This window comes from Phascolarctos cinereus, unplaced genomic scaffold, assembly GCF_003287225.1.
Source record: "Phascolarctos cinereus isolate Bilbo 61053 unplaced genomic scaffold, phaCin_HiC Scaffold_5;HRSCAF=322, whole genome shotgun sequence".
In the NCBI taxonomy this organism is placed as follows: domain Eukaryota; kingdom Metazoa; phylum Chordata; class Mammalia; order Diprotodontia; family Phascolarctidae; genus Phascolarctos; species Phascolarctos cinereus.
The window spans coordinates 250,165,710-250,190,783 of NW_027555958.1; the positions used below are offsets into that span (position 1 = coordinate 250,165,710).

The 25,074-nt window shown below is 40.8% G+C and overlaps 3 protein-coding genes across 3 annotated transcripts; 2 read left to right on the top strand and 1 right to left on the bottom strand.

Moving 5' to 3' along the window:
• The first annotated feature begins 2,763 nt into the window (after positions 1-2,763).
• On the top strand, positions 2,764-7,138 carry LOC110202808 (histone H4). The gene has a single exon (XM_020979135.2). The coding sequence runs from the start codon at positions 2,783-2,785 to the stop codon at positions 3,092-3,094; it is 312 nt and encodes a 103-aa protein (XP_020834794.2). The 5' UTR covers positions 2,764-2,782; the 3' UTR covers positions 3,095-7,138.
• A 5,633-nt stretch (positions 7,139-12,771) lies between these two features.
• LOC144457633 (histone H4) lies at positions 12,772-13,166 on the top strand. Its single transcript, XM_078155540.1, has one exon. It carries the CDS (start codon positions 12,787-12,789, stop codon positions 13,096-13,098), a length of 312 nt encoding a protein of 103 aa, XP_078011666.1. The 5' UTR covers positions 12,772-12,786; the 3' UTR covers positions 13,099-13,166.
• Positions 13,167-22,869: 9,703 nt separating this feature from the next.
• OR2AE1 (olfactory receptor family 2 subfamily AE member 1) lies at positions 22,870-23,817 on the bottom strand. The gene has a single exon (XM_020979089.1). It carries the CDS (start codon positions 23,815-23,817, stop codon positions 22,870-22,872), a length of 948 nt encoding a protein of 315 aa, XP_020834748.1.
• Between the last annotated feature and the right edge of the window lie 1,257 nt (positions 23,818-25,074).

A 25,074-nucleotide genomic window follows, 5' to 3' on the forward strand; every position in this document is an offset into this window, starting at 1 on the left:
TTATTACATAAAATTAAAAAGATTTTATACAAACAAAACCAAAGCAGCCAAGATTAGAAGGAAAACAGGAACAAGGAGAGGGAGGCAATTTTCACAGCAAGTTTCTCTAATAGAGGCCTCATTTCTCAAATACATAAAGAATTGAGTCAAATTTATAAGAATACAAGTCATTCCCCAAATGACAAATGGTCAAAGGATATAAACAAGCACTCTTCAAAAGAAATCAAAGCTATCTATAGTCATATGAAAAAATGCTCTTAATCACCACTGACTCAAGAAATTCAAATCAAAACAACTCTGAGGTACCACCTTGAACCTGTCAGATTGGCTAATATTACAGAAAAGGAAAATAACAAATGTTGGAGGCCATGTAGAAAAATAGGGATGCTAATACACTTCTGGTGGAGTTGTGAACTGATCCAACTGCTCTGGAGAACAATTTGGAACTATGCCCAGAGGGCTATAAAACTGCACATACTTTTTGACCCAGAAATACCACTACTAGGTCTGTTTCCAAAAGAGATCAAAGAAAAACAAAAGAGACCTATATGTACAAAAATATGCATAGCAGCTCTTTTTGCAGTAGCAAAGAATTGGAAATTGAAGGGATGCCTATCAATTGGTTGAACAAATTATGGTATATGAATGTAATGGAATACTTTTGTTCCATAAGAAATGATGAGCATGTGGATTTCAGAAAAACCTGGAAAGACTTACATAAACTGATGTTGAATGAAGTGAATAGAACCAGGAGAATATTGTACACAGTAACAGCAATATTGTACTATGATAACTATGAATCACTTACCTATTTTCAGCAAGACAATGATCCAAGACAATTACAGAGGATTCAATATGGAAAATGCTATCCACCTCTTGAGAAAGAACTAATGGAATCTTAATGAAGAATAAAGCATATTTTTTCTATTTTTTTATTATTCTTAGGGGTTTTTTCGGTCTGTGGTTTATTTGGGGGGTTTTTCAACATTGCTAACATGGAAATTTTTTGCATGATTGCACATGTATAATCTATATCAAATTGCTTGCCTTCTCAAGAACAGGAGGGAGGAAGGTTGAAAATATGGAAGTCAAAATATCTTAAACGAATATGGAACTCAAAATGTTTTTAAAAACGAAGATAAAAATTTTTGCTCATATGTAATTGAGAAAAAATAAAATAAAAATTAAATCCGGAAAAAAAATAAAAGTACCTCCATTTTAGGAGGCACCCCTGACTAGCCATCTCTTCATTTCCCACAGGACTACACTCTTTCTTTATCCTTCTCGAGCTGCCTACCTTCTCACCCACCTCCTCATCACTCCCACCCCACCCCCAGTTTTCAGCTATGTGTGTATTATGTTCCCCATTAGAAAAAAGTAAGCCCATTGAAGGCAAGAACTGTCTTTTGACTTTCTTTGTATCCCGAGGGCTTAGCACAATGCCTGGCACATAAGTAGGCACTTAAAAAATACTTATTCACTGAATAAGTGACTGATGCCTTCATGTTACCTGTCAACTATGAAGAAGGGGACTATTACCTGCTACAACGTACTAAATAATTATGGATTCCTGGTAGACTGGCTGTGTTGTTGTTTGCGGAGGGGGGGGGGGCGGTGCTGGGAGGTGGGGAAGCTACAGACTCCCTGTACTTTTCTGTCACTATCCCCTTCTGCAGTCTGTAGAAATCTATGCACCCTCTCTCATAATAATATTTTCAAATACATAAAATAAAATATTACAAAGGAAGCCAATTATGCGAAAATGCAGTTATCAAAAGTCTTCCCAGCTTTCAAGTGTAAATAGCGCCTAAAGATAACCTGACCCAAAAAAAATCTCCACTACATATTCCAAGGACTGGAGATTAAAACTACTTGCACTATGGTATGTAACTTGAGGAGGAGGCAGGACTACCCAAATGACAAACTGATTTAATTAAAATCAACATCTCTTAACTCTTTGCAGAAATGGCTTCCGAGGGTATTGGGTAGTAGGAAGAGGAATAAGAGGAGTAAATTCGGAGTTTGAGAGACTGGAGGGTGGTCATTGAATGTGGTCACTGTTTGGGCTCTGATTGACTCAGAATGAATGTAAATAACAATTGTTTCTGTTTTGGCCAGAAAACCTGAGAATCTTCCCCTCCCAGATCTTTTTGTTTGTTTAAGAAGCCATTCTTTGCATCATGTTTTTAAGCCTTAATCACGGAATGGGCGCTGCCTCAGTCAAACTGAGACCTCTTAAAGACCTTAGCTTGAAAAGGCCAAGGTCCCGCCCAGCATTCTGAGCCATCCCCAGTTTTCCTGATCTTTATTTGGCCACTGGACCCAGATGGCTTTGGAGGAGAAAGTGAGGTTGGTGACTTTGTACAGCCCTCCCTCATTTAAAACCAATTCACTTGTATGTCATGGCATCACCTCCCTGATGTCATGGTCCCGTTCGAGAAAGAAGGACAAATAGCAGTAGCAGCAGCAAGCAATGGTAAGATATTAGAATGAAAAATCAATCTTCTTTTCCTGAAAAGAATCAGGCATCGTTCTTTCAAATGAAATAAAATACGATTGAGAAAAGAGGCGCGCTTGCTGTTCAGGATTGTCTCTCTGCTCCTTCTCGTCCTATGAGAAGGGACCTGAGGCCCAGGGAGGGGCGGAGCCTCAGACGCAGTATCCCACCGCCCCCTTCTGGGCCCCTTATGGTTTTCAAAGAGGTCCGCCTATGCCTTATATAAAGGTCTCGCGGGGGTCTAAGTCCTTTTCGTTTCGAGTGGCTTTACTGAGTATTTTGGTCATGTCTGGTCGCGGCAAGGGAGGTAAAGGGCTGGGGAAAGGGGGTGCCAAGCGGCACAGGAAGGTGCTGCGGGATAACATCCAGGGCATCACTAAGCCTGCCATCCGCCGCTTGGCTCGGCGTGGGGGTGTGAAGCGAATCTCGGGGCTGATCTATGAGGAGACCCGCGGAGTGCTGAAGGTGTTTTTGGAGAATGTGATCCGGGACGCCGTCACTTACACGGAGCACGCCAAGAGGAAGACTGTCACGGCCATGGATGTGGTCTACGCTCTCAAGCGCCAGGGCCGCACTCTCTACGGCTTTGGCGGCTAAGCGCGCCTTCCTGTGCCGCCAATTGTGCGAGTAATATTTCCCAAAGGCCCTTTTCAGGGCCGCCTACGTTTTCACTTAAAGGGTTGTGCTTTTTGGTTTGGTTTTCTATGAAATATTGAAAGGTTGTGGTGTGTTTCAAATAGTGGTGCATGGATGGATTGTTGAAATTTATCTTTTGTTCGTAGCCATGAGAAAGCGGTTAAGATCTAGCGTTACTTTATAGAGCTCAAGGCCCCTCAGCAACATAAACGCTGCACATACTTAATTATCTATGCTGTCTCTTAAGCCTCTCTTACCCGCACTAGCACATACGCGCACCAAGAGCAAAAGCAGTGCCCTCGTTGATTTTGTTTCCTAGAAATAGCCATTCGTAGCATGGTCACTTTTCTATTGTGCTTTTGTTTTTATACATAATATGCAGGCAGGCAGCTTTATTTTCCTAACCAAACTTTCTCTCCAGCCCAGGGATACAGTAGGTTCTTAATAAATGTTGAATAGGCCGCTTTACCACCACCCTCATCCTCCAAAATCAAACCCTAATTGCTTACATTTATCCGATCAACAAACGTCTGAGCCCCTATTACAAAGTTATGTGCCAGATGAAAATTGGAAGGCAGGAGAGTGATACAGAGCAAAGATACTGCAGTGAAAAGAAGTAAGAAGGAAGAGCTTGAGGTCAATAGTCGATAGAGAAGACAAAAACAAACTAAAATTCAAAGAATATTCTCCCTACCAGAAATGTAAGAATCCTACACCTCACCCCAAGTAGTTTAAGCTGTTACTGAAAATTATATGCAGTGTACACAAAGGAGGTCAAGAAGTGAGTAATCTATTCTAGAAAGATAAAACCCATATATAGGTTTTTCCAGTTTAAAATAAAAAGTTGATGCTTGGAGAAACAGAAAAGTCTCCAACTTGTAAACTTCATTATTAAAGATAGAATTAAATAAACCACAAACTGTTGTTCATAGGAAACTGGGTTGCACAACGAACAGAGTACAGGTACTGATTTGAAATTTAACCAGGACTCTTACTAAGTGTGCAAACCACGGGCAAGTAATTTAGCTTCTTTTCCTCAGTTTCCTCAGCTATAAGATGGGAATCCACATATTTATTCTTTCCCTCCCCATGTGACAATTAATTAGAATAAACTAGAATATCTTGGTGATATTAGTCCAAAAGGCCCTTTTTTCTAATGATTGCGCAATTGTTTAGAGCTCTAAAATTTGCAACTCCTTTATCTCACCCTGATGTCCTTGAAACTATGTTACTGATTTTTTTTACCACCAGAAATGAGTCTTTTGCTTGTTTTTCCCTTTCTGTGGGAGAAACATTCTGTTCTTGATTTGCAACTATAGCTGTTTGTCCTTCATTTCCGAAGAGGACCAATGACATCATGGGAGATGTCTTGACTTGCGTGTGGAATTGTATTTAAATGAGGCAGAGTTTCACAGTCATGTTCTCACTCTCTCTCCCTGAGTCATTGAAGTCCAGTACCAAGATAAAAGTCAAGACAACTGGTGATGGCCCGGGGTTGCAATGGATGACCTTGTTGTCTTTGATACCTGACCAAGCTTCAAATGCTCCTTGGCACATGCTTTAGCCGATTTTGTGGCTGCTGAAACATTGTTCTCATCCACCCATTCCATAAGGAAAAGTCTTTATGTGCTTGAGATAGACATCTTCCTAAGTTACCAACAGATCTGAGGCCTGTTGATGCCCCTCAGTGTGGTTTAGCTCCTCAGCCAAGATGGTTGACGAGGGTATGGCCACTATGCCATGCTACAGCTTCTTGGAGCCCCACGTGAGGGTCGATTGAATCAGGTGGGCACCAAAGCTGGATGAGCAGCCCTGAAAAGAGTTTAGCAAACTCTCATACCAGAGGTGCTAGCCCTCCTGAACACCCCATACACCCCTTTGCAATTATAATGTGAGACTTAAAAATAACTGCTTAGAATTCTCTAAAAATTGTTGGAAACGTATACAAAGGGTTAGACTTCCCTTGTAAAGCAGCATTCTTTACTAGTAAAGGGGAATCCATGGCAGTCAACAAGCCTCTCTACATTTTTATGATACTCTTCTCTTCTAGATCTCCTTCTCCTGGTATGCTCTTTTCCCACCTTCTCTGCTAGATCTCCATCCATGTCTTGCCCACTAACCATGTGTGTCCCCTAAAGTTCTGTCCTAGGCTCTCTAGGCAAATGATTCCTAGATCTATATATCCAGAACTAATCTCTCTACTGAGCTCCAGTCCTATATCAGTCCTATGCCTCTTGGACATATCAAACTAGATGTCCCCTAGGCATCTCAAAATTTAATATTATCTTCACCTCCCCCAGTCCCAATTTTTCTGTTACTTTCAAGAATACCAGCATCCCCCAGAGTCACTTAAGATGCCACCACACATCCAGCTGCCACTCTGGTGCAAGTGCTCATGGATTCAACCTAAAGTACAGCAACAGCCTTCTGGATGGTCTCCCAATTCCAATTCATCCTCCACTCAGCTGCCAAGATAATCTTGAAGCATAGGTCTGACCATGTCAATTCTCTCACCCCCAGGCCCTCCAAGTAATAGCTTCCTATTACCTTCAGGATCAAAATAAAGTCCTCTCTTTGGCACTTAAACCCCTTCAGAACCAGACCCCTTCCCACATTTCCAGTCTTCTTACACTTGATTCCCCTCCACAAACTCTGAGATCCAGTCACATTGGTCCACTTGCTATTTCACCACTTGATACTCCATCTCCCAAATCATACCTTTGCATTAGCAGTGCCTTATACCTGGGATACTCTCCCTTCTCACTTTAGCCTCTGAGCTTCCCTGTCTTCCTTCAGAACTCTGCTCAAATTCCAGGAAGGCTTTTCCTGTCCCCTCCTCCCCCCAGTATCATCCCTTCTAAGATTACCCTCCAACTACTCCGAATATATTCTATATGTACATAGCTACTTACGTGTTGTCTCTCCCATTAGAATGTGAGCTCTCTGAGGACAAGGACAGTATTTTTACCTTTCTAGTATCCCCAGAGTTTAGCACATGTATGTCAATGTTTAGTAAGGGTTTGCTGATTGATCAACCAACTCATCCACACTGCCCAGTCCCAGAGAATTCTCTAGATTATTGGGTCATCTTCTTCATCATCAACAGGATCCAGGCCAGGTCAGGGGAGGCAGCAAGAGATCTCCAGATTCTCTTACTTCCTGTGGCATAGTAGTAATATTTCCTGTTCCTGTTTTCAAAAGGATTTTTTTTAAATTTTTCTTCCAGCTGGTGTGAGCAGGTAAAGACATAAGTCTGAGTTCTTCCCGGGAAAAACCCATCTTTGCCTCAATAATTCTCAGAAGCAGCATCCAGTGTCTCCTCCTTCTGACAAAGCTGAAGAGCTATGTCTGCTCCTTGCAAAAATTTGTGATGTGCCTCTTCCCCTCCTGCAAGGCATAGCTCTAGGATCCATTTCCTTTTTCTGATGCCTTTTCATCTATCCCTCTCTCCTGCCACCTTCTCACTGGTCAAGAGACAAGGTGAGATCTCCCCAGTCCTAAAAAAGAAGTCACACATCATCCTTCTCTCCCAAGGAAAATGATATTTGCACTACCTCTTTGTGAACTCTAAAATATTCTAAGAATGGAAATTTTTATCGTGACTTAATAGAGCCTTGCCAATAATGGAGGCCTGCTTCCTAGCATCATGTCAACAATGGCTGAGGCCAGGGAACTAGCATTTATTGGAGGACCCCCCCCCCAGCTCTCTGGGGGGAGACTTGTGCCTGGATGCAGGTATTATACCAGGAGACTCAGGTTGGGATTTCAAGAAAAAGAGAGACACGAAAGGAGGAGAAATAGCCCCAGCTCAGATTTCCTGGAGGCCACGCCCTTGTTATGCTTCAGTTTCCCAATGTCACTCTCCAAATGTGGTTACCAAAATTGAAGGAAATATTCCACATCCGTGATCTCAGCGGAGCAGTTTACCCCTAGATTATGGCCTCCAACTTTTTTCACACTTTTCCAATATTAATAGCAGGTCAGGATAGTATTTTTTTTATTGGTTACTATGTCACAATGTTGACTCACATTGAACTTGCTTTTCACTAAAATCCCTTGATGTTTTCTAAGCAAATTCTTGTTTAGTCACAAATTACATTTTATTTGTAAAGTAGAATATTTGAAACTAGATATTGAATTTTGCATTTAAATCTATTAAATACCATTTCACAGATTTGTCCCATTTCCTATCATGTCAAGATCTGTTTGTATCATCATTCTGTCATTCAAAATATTACCTTTCCCTCAGCTTCATATCATCTAGAAATTTGATGGGCATACCATCTGAGACAAACTAACAACAGGCACTAATTAAATGCTTAGAGTGTGGCAGGCACTATGCTAAGCACTGAGGATTACAAATACAAGCAAAAAGACAGGCAATCTCTGACCTTAAGGAGCTTACATTCTAAAGAGAGAGACAACACATAAAAAGTGGGTCAGTGGAAGAAAGTGTGGTATCAAAGGCCATAAAGTCAGAAGCATAGTCAGGAGGGGAATGAAGCATGGCTGGCCTGGGCTTGTGATCCCCAAAATGGAGAGCTTGAAAAGAACTCACCCATCAGAGGGAGGGGGCTGGCATTGTGGAAGGTATTTTAGATTGAGAAAGTGGCAAGTAGTGGAGAGAAGTTCCAGGGTAAGAGGGAGGGCAGCTGAGTCATGAAGACACAGTCCATAGCCATAGACATAAGTCTGTAGTTTGGGTTAATTGCTTAACATTTCTCTGGAGGCCCCTTGGATGAATGTTTAAATTCCAAAATTCTTGTGCCCAATTAGCACACTCTATCTGGTGGGGGGGAGAGAGACAGACAGACAGACAGACAGACAGACAGACAGATAGACAGAGACAGAGAATGAGAGATCTTGGTATCAAGCCATCATCTTCTAGGCTTGAAGAGCTAGTAAATATTGTTTTAGTAGGCTTGATCACTAAACACCACCCTGAATGATTCAGTTTATTCATTTTGACACTAGCATCTCAGAGCTCCTGGGAAAAAAATGGCATTTCCCCTTCAAAACAAAGCTCAGAAGATTTTGAGATTTGTCCTCTTTTTGTATGACCTTCAGTCTCACCCTGGAAGGCAGCTTCTTGATGGAATGGTAGACTTGTAATGCTCCACTGCTTACATGCTAAGAGGTTTGGATGAGCATTTTTCTTTTTATAAGAAATAGCACGACAAGCTCCAAAAGGATCAGTACCCTAAACATAAAAGGTCTTATTGTTAAAAAGAAATAGAGGATAATCCATAGAATTACCTTTCAGGTCTATACTTAAGAGAAAAATTCCTGAACAAAACAAGGTACTTTTGAAAAGATCACAAAAAAACAAAATAGGTAGTTCTGAATATATAAAATTTTAAAGCTTTGATAGAAACAAAATCAATCCAACTAGAATAAAAAGATTTTAAGCAGAAAAAAATGTTTATGACACATAGCTTTAAGAAAAGTCTAATTTCCAAAATGCAGAAACAGAATACTAGACCATTTTATTCCGTTGTGTTTCTAGAAGAGTTTGACATTGCTCTGAAGGCCTGTAGTGACACTAGGTATTGCTACCCTTGAAAAAAATCAGGAAAACCTTTCTACCTCTAATTAAAACTCTACTTCCTTATGATTTTTGATAACCCATTATATGTTAATGTTTTCTCCCTCTGGAGAAACTTAGGAGGAACTGACCAAGGCTCATTCATCTCCCAAACTTCTATGCTGTATTCTTTCCATAATATGTGTCCCATTGTTTCATTCTGTGTTTCCCATTGTTTGATCTGTTTCACTTAGATTATAAAAAGTTTTGATCTCTTCCATCTATCAACAAATTCTTGCTGTCCATATCAGACTTGGAGTCTCCAATGGGTCTCCCTCATGTGGCCACAAGTTAATGAATAAATGAAATGTGCTTCAGTCATGCTGTAGCAGAAGACTGGCGGTTATTTCTTTGAAAGACATATAAAAGGAACTGACACAGACAAATGGCTAAAACCACAATAGGTAAGTGGTCAAAGGGTTATGAACCAGTTTTCAAAAAAAGAAATACAAACTACCAACAAACATAAGGGAAAGTGTTCCCACTTTCTAATAACAAAATTCAATGTAAAACAATTCTGGAGTTTCACCTCACATCCACCAATTTGGCAAAAATGATAAAAGTTGGAAATAATAAATATTGGAAGAGCAGAGAGAAAGCAGGCACGAGAATAAGTAGAATTGTGAATTGTCACCCCACACCTGAACTAGTACAATAACCTGCTCGTTGGTGTTCCTACTTCAGGTCTCTCTCCCCACACCAGTCCACTCAGCTGTCAATTTAATTTTCCTAGAAGCGTAGAACTAAGCACGTCACTCTCCCCCAACGCACGCCTCCCACACTTCCATTCAGTCAACTCCCATGGCTCCCTATCATCTCCAAAATCAAGTATAATATACTCTATATAGCATTCAAAGCCCTTCACAAGTTGAATCCCTCCTATCTCTTCAGTCTTCTTGTATTCTACTCACCGCCAGGCACTCTGGGATTCCATGACACTGGCTTCCTTGCAGTTCCTCACACAAGACGTTCCATCTTCTGCTGCCAGGCATTTACACCGGCTGTCCTCCTTGCCTGAAATATTCTCCCTGCTTAATTGTCATCTCTTGGCTTCCCTGAGTTCCTTCAAATCTCAGATAAAAACTCCTCCTTCTTCATGAAGCCTTTCCTGTCAGCAATACAAGGATCTCCAAAGGCCTCATGATGGAAAATGCTGTCCACATCCAAAGAAAGAACTATGGAGTTTGAATGCAGACCGAAGCATACTATTTGCTATTTTTTTTCTTCTGTTGTATTTTGTTTCCTCTTTCTGGTGGTTCCTCCTATCGGTTCTAATTCTTACTTACAACATCACTAATGTGAAAATATGTTTAATAGGAATGTAAATGTATAGCCTCTATCAGATTTCGAGTGGTCTTGGGGAGAGAGGTGAGGAGGGAGGGGGAGAAAAATGTAAAACTCAAAAGCATATGGAAGTGATTGTTGATAAATCAAAATAAATTAATTTAAAAAAAAAAAAGAAGCCTTTTCTGGTTCCCTTTCATGCTAGTACCTTCTCTCTGTTGATAATCACACACACACACACTGACTCACCATTATTGTGCATATATCCTAAAGATATGACTTGAACCTATTAAGGTAGTTAGGTTTTCTTAAATGTCATACAGTCCTGAAACAGAGAGAAAAATACAATTTCAGAAATAAGAAGAAAGTAGAATACATAAGCCAGTGACCTTCATGTTGATTCCTAGAAAAAAAAACTGTAAACTGTCTTAAAGGGATGTTTAGTGAACAAAATAATCTCAGTTACTCAGAATGACTTCTTCAATGACAAGCACGGCAGACTTTTTGTCACTATCCTTTTTGACAGAGTTATAAGATTGGCAGATCAGAAAAAAGCTACAGGACTATTGTGAGGATCTAATGATAAAATACCTGTAAAGATTTCACAGTACCTGGCACATAATGGTGCTCAATAAATTCTTGTTTCCTTACTTCCTGAATAAACCATGAAATATGAATGCAATGAAATATTAATCTCCAGTATAAAATAACCAATGTGAGAAATTCAGGGAGACATAATAAGATCCCTGTTAACTAAGGCAGTATGAAATAAGCAGAACAAAAATAATATACACAATGATACCACATAAATAAAAAAATAGATGAAAGGAAGCAGAGCTCAGATTAATAGAAAATCCGTTGGAATCCTGGTTTGAAATCGCTTGGGTTTTTACTGAGTTTCTTTTCTTTTCCTTCCTTTGCATTATTCCTATACCAAATATAGAGGTAAGAATATGCCTGACACAACCTCAGAGAATCAGCATTGTTGACCTGAAAGTTTGGTTAAAGAAGGCAAACAAGTTAGATGATAACATGATTATATAGTTTATTCCCTTTTAGCTAGCGAATCATGTTAACATGGAAGCCAGAATGTGATTCTGACTCGGAGATCAAGCAAAATGAGAGAGGTTTTATATGGTTTAGAGTGATCAGACTCAGGATGTCTGTGTTACAAAAAAATATAGCCCCCATATGTTTAACATGTAGCATGGGAAAGGAATTTTCTTAATTGAATAAGGTTGTAAATACAATAAAAACAGAAGAATGTCAAAGTGTCAATAGAAACTCAAGATAAGAAAAGTCCCATTATTCAAGAGAGTATCTGGTCCCAGACATCCTGGGCTTAGTTGATCAGTTCTATCTGTTCCTGGAATTTGCTGACACAGGAAGGGGGTGTTTTTAGTTCACTCAGAGAGAAAACGATTAATTCAGGTTTTTGGCCCTTACTGGGGCTCAATTGATCTTAAATGATTATCATTATAAAAGAAACTATCAAAAATTGTTCAATACCATGTTGCAATGGGATATTTTAAAACAAGAATGAATGGATGAAAAAGGATTTATTCAGTGCTTACTATGTGCAAAGCACTACACTAAGACCTAGAGCCCAAATTGGAAAAAAGAAAAAGTCTTCACTCTCGAGGAATTCACATTATAATGGGGAAGATAACACAAAGATGAGATTTCAGCCGAAAACTGGATGGAAAGGCCCCACGGTCCTTGGGAAGCAGCAGTAATACCAAAAGCAAGATATCTTTAGTGCTGTTTCAACTGATAAAGCCGTATTCATTTCATTGGTGCCAAGGACTTTGATGGAAAGAACATTCTTTTCCAGGTGTGCAATAGCTGTGGATGCTGAGATGATAGAGGCTTCAGCACTCGCAGAAGCAGTTGCCAGGTTAAGTGTCAACAAAGGTTGATTTCCTGGTTGATAACTCTGAGACCTATGCTGGAGGCTGGGCCACTGGTCTGAGGACTCAGTTATTGACCTCTCTCCATCTAGGTCTGATGGGAAGTATTGGCAGTTGTTTGACCTCCTATTAAGAACCCCTGCTTTAATGTGTAAATAGCACCTGATGACAGCACTTAAAAAAATAAATAAATGAACACGTCCCACAAAGATTCCGCCAACTAGAGATAAAATAAAGAACTGGTTTTATTAAAAGTAATACCTATCTATAGTTTGCTGGCAAAACTGAATTTGTTCCATGGAGGCAGTAGGGACAAGAAAGAAGTAAATTTGGGACTTGGGACGCTTGGAGGGAGATAGTATGGGAAAAAAAAGACTTAAACGACGTTTATTTTATTAATGCAAAACATTTATAGGTTTACTACCCCTTTAATAACTGTAACAGTGCATAGACAACAGAGAAATTCAAAGGAATAAAAAGCCCTATATTTATATTATTTATATTTATAATATACTATATTATATTATAGCCCTATAGCGTTCCTGAATAACCTTCCATCCATTCCCCGGTAACATATTAGAATAAGAAATGAAGAATTAAACTTTTCCTGAAAAGAATCATCCACAGTTCTTTCTAATGAAATAAAATACCACTGAGAAAAGGGAAGTGCTTTCTGTTCGGGATTGTCTCTCTGCTCCTTTCTGTCCTATGAGAAGAGACCTGAGGCCCAGGGAGGGGCGGAGCCTCAGCTTTTCCCGCCGACCCCTCCCAGACCGATTTCGGTTTTCAAAGAGGTCCGCCTATGCCTTATATAAACATCTCACCGGCGCAGTTCTACTTCTTTGTTAAAAGTTGTTTCCCTAAGCTGCTTAAGTATGTCTGGTCGAGGCAAAGGCGGTAAAGGGCTGGGGAAAGGGGGTGCCAAGCGGCACAGGAAAGTGCTGCGTGATAACATCCAGGGCATTACCAAGCCTGCCATTCGGCGCTTGGCACGGCGTGGGGGTGTGAAGCGAATCTCGGGGCTGATCTACGAGGAGACCCGTGGGGTGCTGAAGGTGTTTTTGGAGAACGTGATCCGGGACGCCGTCACTTACACGGAGCACGCCAAGAGGAAGACTGTCACGGCCATGGACGTGGTCTACGCTCTCAAGCGCCAGGGCCGCACTCTCTACGGTTTTGGCGGCTAAGCGCACCTTCCCGTGCCGCGAACTGCGAGCGATAGATACTCCCCAAAGGCCCTTTTTAGGGCCACCCACATTCTCCTTTAAAAGAGCTGTGTTTCGTTTCCTTCTTTAGCTTTGCTCTATTGTTCGGGGTCTCTTAGCTTGTGAGGAATTTTTAAAAGTAACATTTGCAAACCTCAGGCCTCCTTACTCTTAGGAAATGGAAACAAGAATGGATTTTGGCCAAAAGCTTTTGTGCTGCTTTGTAAATTGACAAGTGTTATCACCAATTTTAGCTATCCTCAGTATTGGCTGACCTTAAGACTAGGGCGTGAAGCGATCTGAGCGGGGAAAGGCGTGTGACCAAACCGAAGCTGTCAACCTATCAGGGATCCGTTTGTGTGATGACTAACAGGAATGTTTCGCTCGAAAAGCCAATCAGAATGCAGCGCGCCATCTGCAGAAGTTATTCCCGCCGGCTTTTCATTTGGGATTCTTGAGTCACTTTGGGTTAAAAATTAGCGTCCCCTCTACTTTATGGGCCCCACTTCTCTCCACACTTAAGCAAAAAAAGGACGTCTCTGCTCTAGGAGCTAACGACTTAGTAAAAGCCTTACTGGAACGGGTAGGTGATGTGCAAAGTAAGCTCTAGGAATATACAAGAAAGGAAAGATACCGATCTGTGTTCTATCGTTATTGATAGCAAATAGAGCGTGCCCGAGCTTTAAGGTTTGCAAAGCACGTTACATATGTTGGCTCATTTCCTCTCCAGACCAGCCCCAAAAGGGATAGGTACTGTTGGGCACATTTCAGGAACCTGAGCCCGAAAATACTTAAGTGACTTGCTCAGGGTTAACACAGCTAGTTAAGTGTCCCAGGATGGGACTCCAAGACCTGGCTAATGCTCTAGCCACTTCATGACCCTGGGTTGGGATTCAGGAAAACCTTAACTCCCATTCTGTCTGCTGTTCACTGACCATCTGACTTTGGGCGACTCACCTTACCTCTCGAGCCCTCGTTTCCTTCCTCAGTGACCTGAAGTCGTATAATCACGCTTTCATTTAGTTCACAGACAAGAGGCTAGTTACCTTTCAGTGGGGAACAGAATCAGTATTACTCATGTTCCTTCTGTAAATCAGGGCTTAGCACTTTTCTGGAGTTCACTTTCCACAGACTGGCTTTCAAAGCCTCACACTTTCATCCTCGTCTACAAATAAAGGGGTTGGGTTACATGGCCTCTGAGGTCCTTTCCAACCCTATTCCTGGAATACCTATGATCAGTCTCTTTATCTTGTCCAGGCAGTCCCATCTTGTGCATTTCAGTCCACTTACGGTCTTCTCTAATTGCTTTGCTGGCGTAATTGAAAATGACTCCATGATTGAAAGGCTGGCAGCTTCCTCCGCAGAAATGGGGGATATTGGAGGAGGAAGGGCAGGTTTATAGCAGAACAGATTAACTTTCGCTTTTGGAATGCTTCAACTCCACATGCCTGGGAGATATGTATCCACGGGAAGATGTCCAACAAGTGGTGTGAGACTGGACTTCAGGAGAGAGTTTGGAGCTGGGCAACTTCTAACCTCTGCTGTGACTCCACTGCTCACATCTGACAGATGCCTTCCTCTTCTCACTGCCCACACCCTAGTACTGACTCATCACCTCCCTGGACTATTGCAATTACCTCCCGGTAGGGGACACTTTGCCCCTTTTGCTCCAATACTCCCCCCCGCCCCGCCCCCACCACCTTCACCACCTCCACGCCATTCTTTGAAATATTCCTAGTCATGCAGGCATTACTTGCTGGTGGGCAGTAGGGAGCCAGTGTTTGTTTTGTTTTTAAACAAACTGCTTGGCACTCGAGGGAACATGGCACCCTTTACCTTTTCTGACTTGATTTCATACTAAGTCTTACAAGTATTTCATATTCCATTTTTATACTCCATTCCCTATCAACTCCAAGATCAAATAGAAAATTGTATAGTATTCAAAGCCCTTCATCATCTAGCCCCATTCCCCCACCTTTCTAGTCTTTTGGCATTTTACACCTCCCCCCAGTATACCCTTCCGTCCAGTGACATTGGCCTCCCTGCTCCAACCAAACACTTCATCTCCCATTTTCACTGATTTTTCATTTTCACTGCCTATCACTTATGTATGGAATGCTTTCTCTCCTTATCTCTGCCTCCTGACTTTAAGTCCCAGCTAAAATCTCCCCTTCTACAAAGTAGAAGTCTTAACACAGCGCAAATGGGAGAGGGGGTCCCCACTCTTCCCTCACCCTCCCTTCCCAAAACCTCACATTGAAGCCTATTCACATGATAACAAGTCCTTTGGCTCCCTATGGAAATGAAGTCCCCAGTTTTTCCTATTTCACTGGAGAGGCAAGGATGGGGAAGATTTTGAGTCAGGCAAAACTCTACAAGAATCTAGTGCTGGGCTGTTGGAGAATCCCTGTCCCTCTCCCCTTGCCCCCAACCCTTAACCCCACTGCTTCAGGTTGAAACACAAGGAATGGCAGAATGTCCCTAGCATCAGCAAGAAGGAGCCCATTCCCTCTGAAGAATTGGAAACTGCTCCTCAGGTCCACCATTATTCTGCCCAGGCATAAGGCCTTGGAAAAGGAGGAGTTAACCCTTAGGGTTGGGTTAGGGTTCAGGAAACATAATTACTGCCCAAAAGACTGTAAGTGCTTTTGCCCAAAATGCCTTCTAAGAATGGCACCCAAGAACATCCCTAGCATAGTGAAGGAGTTTGCTTGGCTGACTTCCAGGTAAAACTGTCATGATTCATATTGGATACACTTTCTTGATTCTTCCTAGCTCCTACTTCCCCAGGTACCTCACAATATTGCCCTCTTCTTTTAGCCAAATCCTTTGCTATGGTCAGGAGCAGCTCCAGTGCTATCAATATCACGAATCCTTTGGATCAGTGGTGTCAAACTCAAATAGAAATAGGGACCACAAGTCCATACGTAAGTAATCCTACAGGCTGCATATTGTCTTAGTTTTAAAATCTAATATTATTTCTGTTTTACTGTATTTTTATTTATTTTGTTATATATTTTCCAATTACATTTTATTCTGATTGGAGCTGCACTCAGGAATGTTGTGGCCCGGTTGGGGCCAGTGGACCACATTTTGACACCTCTGCTTTGGATTGTTCTAGCCCACATTCTGTTCTCCCTTCTCTGAACACCTGCAGCACTTGTTGTCCCTGGTATACAGCTCAGAACTCAAAGGTTCTCTATTGTAACATATGGGTTGCTTCTCTTTACTGCCCAATTAGATTTTCAAGTCCCTTGACAATAAGGAATGTATCATATCCCACATTTATAACATGTCATTCAGCACTGACACTGTTTTGTACTACTTCACAGGTGGGAGAGTATGACTAGAAAAGGGAGTGAAGACAAAGAGAGCTCTAGATTCTCCAAGTGACCTCCATACGCAGAAAGAACATGAAAGACTTTAGCATCCTGGGAAGAGCCTGGATGGAGGACTAATGGAAAAATAGTGACATGAGTCACACAGGATGAAAAGGAATGTATGTGTGTATATATATGTTCAATTGTGTATTGAGGAGAGGAAGGCTAAGATCTGTATTTGGCAAATGTTACTCAAAGTAACCAAGTAAATGTGAGTTTTCTCTTTGGAATATAATTAAATAGTCTATGGTAGAGATGTATTGACCAGTACAAAATAGTTTTGATTGTTATTACTTTATAATATAGCAATACCTCTATCATTAATTAATCAATCAACTTGGAACTCCCACCACTGTTTATTGAATATTGTTTATACAATGAACTGAGGAAATCTTTCTCCATAAGCCATGGCTCAGATGTCTCTATGTATCCATATCTCTAAACTCTTGAGATTAACTGAATATTAGCATTACCAGTTTTACAATTTATTAACAGCATAGTCAATAATAACATGGAGATCACATGTAACTATTTATAGTGTTTTAGTTGTGAGAAATATCACAGCAGGAATCACTACTACCTAACCATCACTGCAACTACAGAGGAGCAGAGGAGCTCTCCTTACTTCTTGAAATAATTTCACCACTCAGTTCCCTCTAGATATCCACCAGTCTCTTCTCAAGAATTATCTTTAGCCCCTTCAAAAGATAAAGGCCTGTCCATTCCTACTAGACAAGTTCTATCACTGTATGTTTGCTAGTGAGCAAACTGAGGCACTGTGGAGTGCCACCTTGTGGCATATGCAGAAATTGCATTTTACTATCCAATCTTCTTCAAGAAGAGACTTGGACCTTAACTGCCTGCCTGCCTGCCTTTCCATATCTAATGCCAAAGTAACCATAAACTTTTTGCCAACTTGACTTAAAGAATGCTTGAGTCTGTGAAATCATTCCGGACAACCCCGTCCTGTACTCCAGTCTTTGAGGGGTCTCAACCTCTCAGACCTCAACAGCCCCACACTTTCAGGGCAAGGCAAACTAAGGAAGAAGATCTCTTTTCTCTACTGCTATTGGCTCCAGTCCCCTGGCTCCAGTCCCCAACCTCTAGCTGGGTTTTCCCCATTGTTAGGGGCTGTCTATCCATTCAAACAAACATTCAAACATCCCCACCTCCTACACTTGAGGAGTGTGGAAGTGAAAATTGATACCCCATTTTATTTTGTATTCTTTACTGAGAATTATTGTAGTATTTATTGAGAATCACTGGAATCAGTACTTATGGATTAGAGTTAGATTTAATTGTATAAACCTCAGCATTAGAGTTTATAAGAGTTTAACTTCCCCATTTCTCTAGGCTACAGCCTGGACTCAATCTATCTTACCCCAGAAAGGAGGAGGGAGAATGAATCGACATGGTCATAAGATGTTCTGTCTAGTCATGAGCCTAGCACCAGACCACTCTAGTGTAAGGAGCTGCCTAAGACAGGGCTTTCCAGAAGATGTTGGTCAACTCTGTGTTTTCCCCATTGCCAGGGGTCCTGGAGTCCCCTTTGTGTGAGTCAGGCCAAATGTAAGCACACTCTTACATGTAGGCAAATTACTGTCTTAGTTTAGTTTTTCATTGGAGATTTTTAGCACCTCATATAAATTGTTATCTTTTCAACTATGTAAAAGAGGCTGCTCTAGCTTTCAGAGAAGCTTAGGATCTCATTTTATTGGAATTGCTAGCCTTGCTAATAACTTGATCATACTCAGAAAGCTGTGCCTCATATTCCTTTGTGACAATAGCATAATCTCCCCAATACCTGTGGTTCCCAGTTAGTGGCTCCCTGAGAAGATACTCTAAAGCGCTCATATTAAAATTCTTTAATGGTGCTTTAAGCAATAAATAATCCAATTGTGTGTGTGTGTTACAAATATAGTTTTCCTATGTGATAAAAAAAAAATGCACGTACTTGAACCATTACAAGTTTGTTTCTACAGCAATTTGAAACTATCATAATCACACACAATGATAACAAAGCACAATGTGTTCTTGTAGTTTCTTAACCTGTTATCAAATAGTTTCCAAGCTGTCACACAGCTTTGACCTTCAAGTGCAAACTGATTCCCAATGAATGGTCAGATACACGTGCATCCCTTTGTCCACATTATATAGAGAACACCTAAGCTGTCCTCTTGTTCCCCTTCACCCTGTAATCATACCTCATCATCTGTATAATCTCGTGATAAATTTCTTGGAAAAGTTTGAGTCCTTACAACACGAAGTCAGGCTTTTTGTAAGCTGTGATTACTGTATATCCATGTTATAAATCATCTTGAAACCATTATGGACCATCACAAATATTCTACGAAAAGAACCTTGTATTGGCTCTCATTGAACTATTAAGGCTATTTTCAGATTTAAACTTATCTTCCCCTTATGCTACTATTGTTAGAAACACTGGTCAGTCATGCAGTAGAGATCCTGTAGCCAGTATGCCAATGGCAAACAAAACGATACATGCAATTGAACCTTAAGTATATTTATCACTAATATGGTGTGTGTCATTAGCCAGCAAAAAGTAAGTAGTTTGTATCGTAACTAGCCATTCTTTTTTGTCAGTTGGTTAATGGCCAAAAACAAAAAACTGCATTTCCATCTCTTACCAAGAGAGCTCGTAAAATTATTCTACCACTTCCCCACACACATATTTGTGCAAGCAAGCATTTGTACTTTATTCTTCTTTTAAATAAAAATACAAAAGGAAACTCAATGCAGAATCAGATTTAAGAATATGTTTGCCTGGGATTGAGTCAAATATTGCAAACCATTGTCCAACCTCAAATTAAGCTTATATATGATTGTTATATTATGTTAAATGTCTTCTAAATTATAACTTATTTAAATTAAATGTTATTTATATTCAACAAAATGTGTTAGATAAATTTCAAATGAAGTTTTGTAGCATGTGCAGTCTTGCTGGACTACTTTTTAATTCTTACAGAATATCTCATAAAATATTTGTAATTATTTTATAATTAGAATTTTATGCTTTTATATTTACAATTTTCATATAAATAATTTATAACAAAATATAATTTTATAATTTACAATTATAATTCTATAATATGAATTTTAATGTGGAGCTTTTGGGGAGCAAAAGTTATCATTGTAGTTATTGGAAGCACTTAAAGAATAGATATAAAACAATATTTATCAGTAGTGTATTAAATTAACCAGTGGGGTTCACAACATATTTTATGTGTTGAAAGGGATTCTCAGAACAAAAAACATTGGCATCACTGCAAAGGACCACCTCAGTTTCTTGAGGAATAGCCTTGAAACTCAACTCAGTTCCTAAGTAGCACTGGTGCTACCATGCTCTTGTCCAGACGCAGTATGAATGCCAAAAGATCCTGCCTATCAACTACCGACTGGTCTGGAGTCCTGAAGGTCACTCCCAAAAGTAGCTCATTGCTCTTTGGGTCACCAGTGTTGTGCTGATTCTGGTGTTTCTGAAACAATTACATCAAACTCTGACCACTTCTAACTAAGCACACTGTGTTCTTGAAACCTGGCCTGAACCCTAACTTCCAGATGCCTATGGCTTGCTCTCCTAACCTTCCAAAACTCCCAAGGTACTGCCACTGCCAGGCAGTGAGATGTTGTAGTGGACAAAGCACTGGGCCTGGAGTCAAGAAGACCTGAGTTTAAATTCAGCCTTATATATTCACTAGACATGTGACCCTATCTGCCTTAGTTTGCCCAACTGTAAAACAGGGATAATAATAGCACTTGCCTTACAGAGATAATATTTATAAAGTGTGTAGCACAGTGCCTGGCACATCATGGGCACTTAATAAGTGCTTAATTCATAGCTTTTTACAGGTTGAACCAAATGCTTTTCCCTAATGGATATCCTCAAAATATAAGTATTTAAAGGACATGAACAAAAGTTCTAAGAAGAATTACAGACTATTAATAAACAAATGAAAGAATGCTGCAAATCATTACAAACAATCAGAGAAATGAAAATCAAAATAACCCTGAGATTTCATCTCACAGCCTCCAAACTGGCAAAGATGGTAAAAGATGGGAATGGCCAGTGTTTGGAAATTGTGAGAAAATCAACATGATGGTGCATTGCTGGTGGAGCTGTGGGTAGTTTGGTGCGACCATTTTGGAAAGAAATGTAGAATTAGGCAAATAAAATGACTAAAATGTCCATACCTTTTGACCCAGAATTTCCATTACTAGACTTATACCCCAAGGAGGCCACTGAAGAAGAAAGGCCTCACATACACCAAAATATTTATACCAGCACTTTTTTATAATAGCCAAGCATTGGAAAGTAGATGCCCATTGATTAGGAAACGGCTACACATGTGTGAAATGGAATATTGCCATGCTGTAAGACATGATGAATGTGGTGAATATAGAGAAGTATGGAAAGATCTACACAAACTGATGCGGAATGAAATAAGCAGAGCCAAAAAGAGAATAAATACAATGACTACAACAATGTACGCAGAAATAACCACATAGAAAAAAACCAAAAGTGAATGTTGCAAAATTAGAACAATCATGCTTTGCAAGAAGGCATATGAGAAGACATTTCCACCCCAACCTTCATCTTGGAGGACATGGGAGGTTCACAAGTGTACACACTGTTTATATTTTCAGACTTTTTCAGTACGTTGATCAGGAATATCAATTTTTTACCTCTTTTTTTGTTTTTAAGAAAATACTGTTTGTTACATGGAATGGATCTCTGGGATGGGGTAGGGAGAGGGAAATTGGGGGAAACTATGATAATATTTTTAAAAAGACATTAATAATACACTTTGAGTAAGATTTGGTGTTCCAAAGTGCAATACAAGAAAACATGGAACACACAGCAAGACAGCAGAGAGAAAATAAAACAAGCCTGCTTTATTGCACGGAAATACCTGGACTCCTAATGAAGAAGGGCAGACAGAGACAATGGATCCCCTGGAGCAAGTGATAAGGAGAAACCAAAACAAGTAAAATCTGATGGGGGTTTTTGGAGGCTCCAAATTTGGTTCAAAAAGAACTAGGCACTGGCAGGGAGGGAGGGAGGAGCCTGGACTTGGCACTAGTGCTGATTCATGTGGGCACCAAGAGGGTGGAAATGCCTAGGCAATCAACAGCTAGTTGGTATTGAGACTCCTCCTGGCAGGAAAATGATGGCTTCAGCCTTTCCTGAGGACCTTACTTTGACAGGGTCACTCAGGGGATTTGAGCTTCCTGGGGCCTCTTGAGGTCCTTCCAATTTGTCTCTCATCACCCCAGTAAGCTAAGTAATATCCAAATGAAGCCAAAAGAAGACAAGACAAAGGAGGAGGTCACTGAAGCTGCTGACAGCCTCTATAGACCATCCAATGGTCTCCTCTTCAAAATACAATTATTTAGCAAGTTCTATAGTTACTCCAAGGCACATCCTCATGATTCTCCCACAGGTGATCTTCCCAGGTTTTCCACAAGCCATCCTAAGAGCTCTTTACTGTAGGACCAGATTTCAGAGAGTATCTGGTTCAACTCATACATGATCAGGACTTTTCAATACAACATCCTCCCCAAAGGGCTCATCTACTCTTACTTAAAGACCTCTAAGAAAAGTAGACATCCTGAGGCAGCTCATTCCTCTTTTGGTTGACCTTTTCCCATTTTGGATGGTCACTAAGGAGGACAGAAATATGGCCTGAAGGGGGAATTTCTACTCAGAGTTCATAGTAGATTATCACTAAGTTGTTTGTGGCCCCAGGGGATATTTAGAGGTGCTGATACTGCACTCCCTATACTTTGCCATTCCAGGATTATCATGAGCCCTATTCAGACCATCATTAAAGAAGGAGAAAACATACTGGCACATTCTGAAAGCTGGGTCATTGGGGTTTGGTATCATTACATGTGATATCACTAAGAAGTAGGGCTAGAAGGTGGAAGTAGAGTTTACTAGGAAAACACCTCTACTAGCATGAAACAGCCTGCCCAGGACCAGTAATTTCTCAGGACACTTGAGTTTTCAGGAGCTTAAGCCATTCCCGACATCTCTATTCTCAGAATGAGACATAGCTGGGGAGAAGGGGCAAGGGAAAGAGTTTCTACTTTATAACTTTCTACATTGCCTCACACTTGGTATGCACTTGACAAATGGTGGTATGAATGAATGAATGAAATACTGAGAAATGAAGCAGTTAGCAAAACAAGAATAACAAGTGAAATGTCATTTGTCTCCTCTGTCTACCTTAGAAGAGACAGATAGAAAATCTATGAAAACATAAGATGTTTTTCATTGACATGGGCCATAAGGTGTTATCTGGTATGAGAAATCAGTCTCAGGGAGCCTTCTTCAGGCACACACATGGGGTCATTTCTGGCAAGCAGTAACCCAGTGGCTTAGCCTCTTCCTCAATGCCCTCATCACCTCACGGTTTCTCAAACTATAAATCAAGGGGTTGAGCATGGGTGTGAGGATGGTGTAGAAGAGGGAGACTACCTTGTCATGACCAGGAGCATGATAACGTTTGGGCCTCAGATAGATGAACATGGCTGTCCCATAAAACAGAGAGACAGCTGCCAGGTGGGATGAGCAGGTGGCCAGAGCTTTTTGACGGGCCTGGGTAGAATTCATGTTGATCACAGCTCTCAGGATTTTGGCATAGGAAGCCACAATTATGGAGAAAGGGAAGAGGAGCATGAAGACACAACAAGAAAAAAGGAGGGTGTCAAAGAGGGATGTGTCAGCACAAGCCAGCTTCGACAAAGCTAGCACCTCACAGAAAAAGTGATCTACCTCTCTAGAACCACAGTAGGGGAAAGTCATGGCTGCCACTACCTGGATTAATCCATCTAGGGTTCCAAAGGCCCAAGAGCTACCAACAATCTGAAAGCACACCCGTTGGCTCATAAGGACATGGTAGCGCAAAGGGCGATTGATGGCCACGTAGCGGTCATAAGCCATCAGGCCCAGTAGAAGGCCCTCAGAGCCAACTAGGGTAACAAAGAAGCCAATCTGCAGCCCACATCCAATGAAAGAAATGGATTTTCTGTCATGTATAAAATTGTCAGCCATCTTGGGTACAATGGTACAGATCAGAGCGAAGTCCATAAGGGAGAGGTGGCTAAGGAAAAAGTACATGGGAGTATGGAGCTGGGCATCACTATAGATCAGGAACAGAAGGAGCATATTCCCAGCCACAGCCACCGCGAAGACCACCAGGATGGCAGAGAAAAGGACAGGATCAGTTTGGTTGTGTGAGAAGATGCCCAAGAGGATGAAGTCACCTAAAGTTGAATGGTTCAACCATGGCCCCATGATTCATGGTTCAAGATCACCTAGAGGAAGAAACAGATGGATTCTGAGGCTCAGTGATTTCCTAGATATGCCCTTATCCATCTATCCAGGCAGCTAGCTGGAAGAGTACTGGATTGGAGTCAGGAAAACTTGAGTACAAATCCGGCCTTAGACAGATACTAGCTGTGTGACCTTGGGTAAATCACTTAACTCCCTGAACCTTAGTTTCATCATCTATAAGCATGAGGATATCAGACTCAGTAAGTTACCTTCCACCTCTAAATCCATGATCCCAGTATCCTATCCATCTATACAGCCATCAATTCTCACTCAGTTACTGCTTTTGTGGTTATTCCAGTATAACAGCAGACACTGTAGGGCTACACAGGTGTTTTTAAAAAATCTCACTCTGCCACCATCATACAGCTGGGGATATAACCACATGGCTCAGAGAACCTGGAGATATTTATGTATTTTTTTTATTTTTGCCCTCACTGAAACAGGGAAAATTAGTTTAACTAGTGATTAAAAGTTAATCAATTTTTAAGGGCTAAAAGGTCAGTATGAGCTTATATAATATACACAGAAATAAAAACCACACCAAGAAGTGAAAGGCAGTTGGTTTCAAAGAACAACAGGGAAATCTATAGGATCACAGATTTAAAGTTACAAAGGTCCTCAGAGGTCATCTAGACTAATCCCTCCATTTTACAGAAGAGGAAACTCAATCCCAGAGAGGTTCAGTGACTTGCCAAAGTTATACAGGTATAAGTGCCAGAGGTGGAATTTAAGCTCCAGTTCTCATTGTATCAGACAGAAGAAACATGAATTTCTATTATGACATGGAAATGGGGGCAACTAATAATCTAGGTATGGTAAGTAGAAACTTGGGAAGACATTTTGGGAAAACTGATACAGAGTGGAGTTAACAGAACCAGAACAATTTACATAACAATATTGTGAAGACAAACAATTGTGGAAGATTTAAGTTCTCATCTCCAGACTGAGAGAGGGAGGACTCAGAGTGCAAAATGAGACTTTGGGTGGGAAGCAAATGACTAGCAGGAATTCATTTTGCTTGACTATTCATATTTGTAATAGAGATTCCACCAGCACCACCCTCAATGTAGGAGGTGAAGAGGTGGGAGGGAGAGAAAATAAATGTTTATTGATTGAAAACATTTTAAGTTAAAAAAGAAAAAAAGGTAAAAAACACTGAGAATCCTAAGATCTCTTTGGCACCAACAGTTATGCCATTTTCTGACCAAAGTGATTGTT